The sequence below is a fragment of the Neolamprologus brichardi genome, chromosome 10 (assembly GCF_056152115.1).
Source record: "Neolamprologus brichardi isolate AB-2024 chromosome 10, ASM5615211v1, whole genome shotgun sequence".
NCBI lineage: Eukaryota > Metazoa > Chordata > Actinopteri > Cichliformes > Cichlidae > Neolamprologus > Neolamprologus brichardi.
In genome coordinates, this window is record NC_142113.1 from 28188076 (window position 1) to 28193482 (window position 5407).

Consider the following 5407-nt stretch of genomic DNA (forward strand, 5'->3'; position numbering starts at 1 on the left):
GGATTTATTTTTCTTTTTACCACGAAAACATATTACACCTCTACGGAGTTTCCATTTTTTCATGCTTATATTCTGACTGAACATGTGGAACAAAGCGGTGTCTCGCTGGCACTGAAGTATTTTGAGTCTAAATACTTTTAATTATCAGGCATGCAAATCCCCACTTTTATTTTGAAGGCGGTCTCAATCCGTGCGCCTTGACGCAGCAGCGTGGATCAAGTGGACTTTACTCTGACAGATGAGTCCTGAAAGTTGCCCCCATCACGAGGAGCGGCTTATGCATTGAGGTCAGACCGTGTGGGGCAGTGAAGAGCCGGGAGATGAACGACCTGTGGGTTTCCGTAGCGATGCTGGGGGTTTCGGTGCTCCTCAGCGAGCTGATCCGCTCCGCAGCGCGTGTGCTCCCGATAGATTACCGGATTTACCTGCGGGAGGCGGCGTCCACATTCCAGCTCTGCTGCTGCACACATGAACTCAAACTGCTGGGAGACTCGGCCCAGCTGGAGCTCAGTTACGGCCTGGCTCTCACCTACACGGTGACTCTTGTCCACTTGGTAACTTTCCAGGACGCGACCTGTAACCCCACCGCGGCTCTAGAGAGCGTTTGCCGCGGGACCCGCAGCTTAAGGGCGGCCGGCGTCGTCATTATGCTCCAGTTCGCAGCTGCCGTCGCCGCGCAGTCTTATGTCGCCTCCGCGTGGTCGCAGGGTCTCTCCGACATTCACCTGCAGCAAAAGAGCACTGACTTCAGGTGCTTCGATCCCCTAGGCGGGACGCTGCTGGAGGCCGCGGTGGTGGAGCTGGCCTGCGCCTTCGTTTTACAGGCTGCCTGCATGCACGCCCACAAACTGGACGAAAGACTCCAAGTGCACTTCATCGCTGCTGTTGTAACTGCAGCAGTTTATGCAGGTGTGTTAATGAGGGGCACCTCCTACTCTTCATAAGTCTAAACAAGTAAATGAAACCCCCTTTAAATAGAAAGGGTCACAGTTTGTGCCCCTACACCGCACAGACACGGAAAACTTTTTTTTTTTTTTTTTTTTAAATGTTAAGAACAATCCTGCACATGAATACTGGCAATCACCCTGCTATGGTTTCTGTCAGAAACATTGTACTGTTCTGGAAACCACAACATAGACCCACAAGAATCAAAATCTAAACGGCGCAACTTAAAATACTGATCACAATCCTACAAAATCCAGAATTTAAACCATCCTGTCAGCCTTTGTGCTTGCAAAAGTGCAATTATTAAATGCAGCAAGCATGCATATTTACCCTCCTCAGTATGTGGGTAAAAAGTACACATGGTTCCATGCACATAAAGTAAATTAATTATTCTTCTTTTGTTTTGTGCAGGTGGAGGGATTTCCGGAGCCATGTTCAACCCAGTATTGGCTTTCTCCATTCAGTTCCCCTGCAGCGGCCACACCTACCTGGAGTATTGTTTTGTGTACTGGCTGGGACCAGTTTTAGGTAAGCAGTGGACTGGAGTCCACTCTTTATGATCTCACGTCCACTTTTAGATGTGAGAGTGGTATTTGTTGTCTTTTCTAACTCTCGGCAAATAAGATAACTAAGAGCTCAGGACCGACCTGCTCTACAAGCTACTCCATGGTTCGTTTAGGATGACTGTCCTCTAAATAAAGAAGCTTGGCCTGTCATTTAAATGCACGACTAATACCTGACACATGTCTGCTTGTTGTTACCAAAATAACTTCCTGTGTCTAACGTGTGTGTGTGTGTGTGCAGGCATGGTGAGCTGCATCCTGCTGTTTGAGAAGATCATCCCTTTCCTGTTTGGTGGGAGTACCGTTGGGCTGGACGTTCCTGCCGTCCACAAAAAGAAGACCCAGTAGGTGGGAGTGGGAAAAGCCGTGCCTGTTTTTAAAGCTTTTTATTCCTGGTGTCTTAACGGATAACAGCAGCACAGCCAGCTTTTGTTTTTCTTTTGTTATTAATGCTGCAGTGCAGGGTTGCCTCACCTTCAAAATGTCTGTGAACACATAAAAAAAAAACAATACACACTGTCAGGGTAAAACGCACTTTTACTGTCACTGAACAGCAAATGTCAGCTAAGATGTCAAATAAACTGTTAGAAAGCTGGCAGCTAATCAGAACACAAAAGTGGCTTCAGTTTTTCACTAAAGGATGACAAATGTGCTTCATACAGGCTCAAACCTGCTGTTAAAACACTATTTTAAATGTTAAAAATAACATGTGCATTCTGTGGCTTAAGTTTGACCTAAAATCTTAATTCTTCTTTCTTCATGTGCAATTAAATGTTAGCTATAATTCGACTGCAGCTACCAAAAAGCATAAAATACACTAGTGTGTTTTTCTAGTTACCCTACATTTAACAGGAAAACAGCCCTGGATATGCGCGGTTAGAGCCATTTTTATTAATAGTTATTTTCATTAATCTTATAGTCTTAAGATTTAAGCACAAATATTTAAAGAATTGCCAAAAAATAACGTGAAAATTGTCATAAGCACAACAACGATGAATGTATGCACTACTATTAAGCTGAATGTATATTTGTGCTTATATATTTATACCCAAACAAGTGGGTGTGATGGTGCAACTACTAAAATGTATCTTTTCTCTATGCAGTCTGGTAGATTCATGATTTTTTGGGTTGTGCGCCGTTAATTGGAAGCACTTTAATTATTTATGCTGCTCCCTTATTTCCCATGAGCGTCACCACAGCGGATGGATCCAGCTTACACGACCCTTCCATTTATTTTGGTTTGGCACGCCATTAGGAGTACAAAGCCTGGGTCTGTTCTGGATTGCGGGAGCCACATTCCAAGCTTTTCTTAAGCCTGATATTACTGATATCAGGACATGTTTTCAGGGGTGTGAAGAAAGATCCCCGGTTCGAGACCAGAAGAAGACTCCAATCCATTTCAGGTTGTGCCTGGAAGGTTATTCTGTGTATGGATCAGCTGTGGCAATCTGTCGTTAATAAGAGAGCAGCAGAAAGAATCTAAGGCACATACAGCCACGTGCAATCTCCAAATGCCATAAAACAAAGGGTTTAATTCACTCTTATTGCCAAACTGGGTGTTGTTGGAGAAAAGGACTGCAGATGTTTGGTTTTATTAACCATGTTTTCAAAGCCTTAAACCTTCAGATGTCTTGCTTTTCTACTTCATGTAGCATGTTAAAGAAAGCTGGACCTCAGTTGTAGGACATGCTAATGGTGATGGTTGGTTTTGGGTGACCAAACCTTTGATCTTTTATTGGTTTAATCTCACGTTTGGCTCTGTTAACGTGTCTGTCTGGTAGTTTACTGTATTTAAAGGTTCAGGTGCTAGAATTATACAGTATGTGGTGCTGGTGGGACTTTGGTATTTTATTTCTGGGGCACAACACTGAATCTGAAGTTTCTGTGCATAAAGACAATTGATCTTAAAAACCTCCTACAGTTTGAGTTTCTGATTGTAAAACTGGGATAATTATTTTAAATAAGAATGTGATAAAAACATTTGTCTGTGAACAAAATGTATAATGGTTTTCTATAATGTTGTAATTTAAATGCAGTATTTTGATTAAAAATATGTCTGAAAAATGTTAAATGCTGTGTTTTTATTGGAAGGTGGCAGAGAAGTTACCATGCAGACATTTGTGGGTCCTCGGATGAGGAATTGTCATCATTTAGATCCAATTTGAGGATAAATAGGAAGACTAGCCAAACAAAAACTGCCTAGAGTGAGTGTGTAGTGTAGTTTATATATCATACATACAGTAAATGTGTCATTTGGGGTCTTTTCATCAGTGAAACACAACCAAGTGACTGTTAATCTCCTTTCTCTGAGGTTTGGATTATCACAGAAACAGAGATCCAATAAAATCCCCCCACCCCCCAACCAGGGCTCACATGGTGCTGGTTACACAACACGACCTTTGTGTCCTCTCCTCCGCCTCCTCCTCCTCAGGCGTCTCACACTCTCCAAACAAATGCCCAACACCAGCGTCTCGGTTTTTCCTCAGCGTGGATCATCGTCAGCACAGAACAGATGACAAACATGTGACCTTTGGCCCCTCAGCCTGTTAAATGAATGCACGGCGTTCCTTTAGACCTGCTGCTTGGTTGACAGAGCGGCACGTACTGGATGGTTTGTAAACAAGCTTCCTCCTGCTGACGTGGTTACAGTTTATCTCACAGTGTGCCGTTTTAGAAGAGTGGTGCTAAAGTTCACAGCCGCAACAAACTCCTCTGACCCTCGCTCTCATGACACGAGAGATTATTTTATCTCCGCAGCGTTTACGATGGTGACGAGCAGCTTTATGTGGCTCTGAGCTTTAAGTGGACTTTCATGCTTTATTATGTAAAAGAGATACGAGGATCTGTGTGTCTGGCTGCTATTGATCCGGTGATCTTTTGGTCGGCAAGTGAATGCATAAACACAGACCAGACCACCAAATATTTGCAGCTGTGCCGTCTAATACTGGGGATCTTCAGAGAGCTCCCAAACTCTCTGATAAAGAACTTCTGAATTTTGGGAGAAGTTGTGAAGTATCTGTATGCTCATCTGTGCTGATTCAGAAGCCTTTCCTGTTTAAGAGAAAGTGACTTAAGCTGGAGATGGAATAATTAGTAGTAATAATAATAATAATAATACATTTTAGTTGAAGGCGCCTTTCAAAAACCCAAGGTCACCTCACAAAAAAGCACAATTGATAAAAGGAGCAATAGTCATAAAATACATAAAATAGTCAATAGTGTGACAGCATGTGAAGGATCTGAACTGCTTTTATATTATGGGCCTATTAGTCAACACAACAGATTTAACAAAGCTGTTTTTAAACTTTGGTCGTCTGCACTTTAGGACCAGAAACCTTCAGGTCGGGGCTTTTAATTTTCCCCAAAGTCAGCGGTAAAACCCAAAGTGAGACAATTTATCTGTCACTGTGACCTACGTCTGTGGAAAAGGCATCCTGAAGAGCTGACCCTAACCCCTTTATATAGTAATGTTTAAGCTAAACAATAAAATGTCAGATGTAGCAAGAATGACAGAAATTAAAGCTCATATATGCAAATTTATACTTAATTACTTTTTTAAAATTTCCACAAGGTTCGATAAAGATACCAGGTTTAGACTGTTTTATTATACTTTATCGTATTTATTTAATGTTTTCAGGGAGTCTCTTCTTCCTCAGTTCAGTTTTTAATGTTTTTCTATGGTGGGCTCAGTATTTATTTATTCTTATCCGTGTTTGTGAGGCAGGGAGGTCAAGGGCTTTTTGGTACATGTTCATGTCTTGTTAGCAGCTCAAACAACAAAGGGTACAATTGCAACTGGTTTCTAGCCTGTTTTTATTTTCTTATGTATCATTTATGTATTTTAAGCATTATAAGGGTCAGCTGCATGTTTTGCATTTGTAAAACGAGCACAGTCGACA

At 42.1% G+C, this 5407-nt stretch overlaps 1 protein-coding gene across 1 annotated transcript; it reads left to right on the forward strand.

Annotated features, from left to right (window-relative positions):
• Window positions 1-214: 214 nt before the first annotated feature.
• LOC102780473 (aquaporin-11-like) lies at window positions 215-3572 on the forward strand. Its single transcript, XM_087847482.1, has 3 exons — window positions 215-909; window positions 1357-1473; window positions 1750-3572. The coding sequence occupies exons 1-3, from the start codon at window positions 321-323 to the stop codon at window positions 1854-1856; spliced, it is 813 nt and encodes a 270-aa protein (XP_087703608.1). The 5' UTR covers window positions 215-320; the 3' UTR covers window positions 1857-3572.
• The last annotated feature ends 1835 nt before the right edge of the window (window positions 3573-5407 follow it).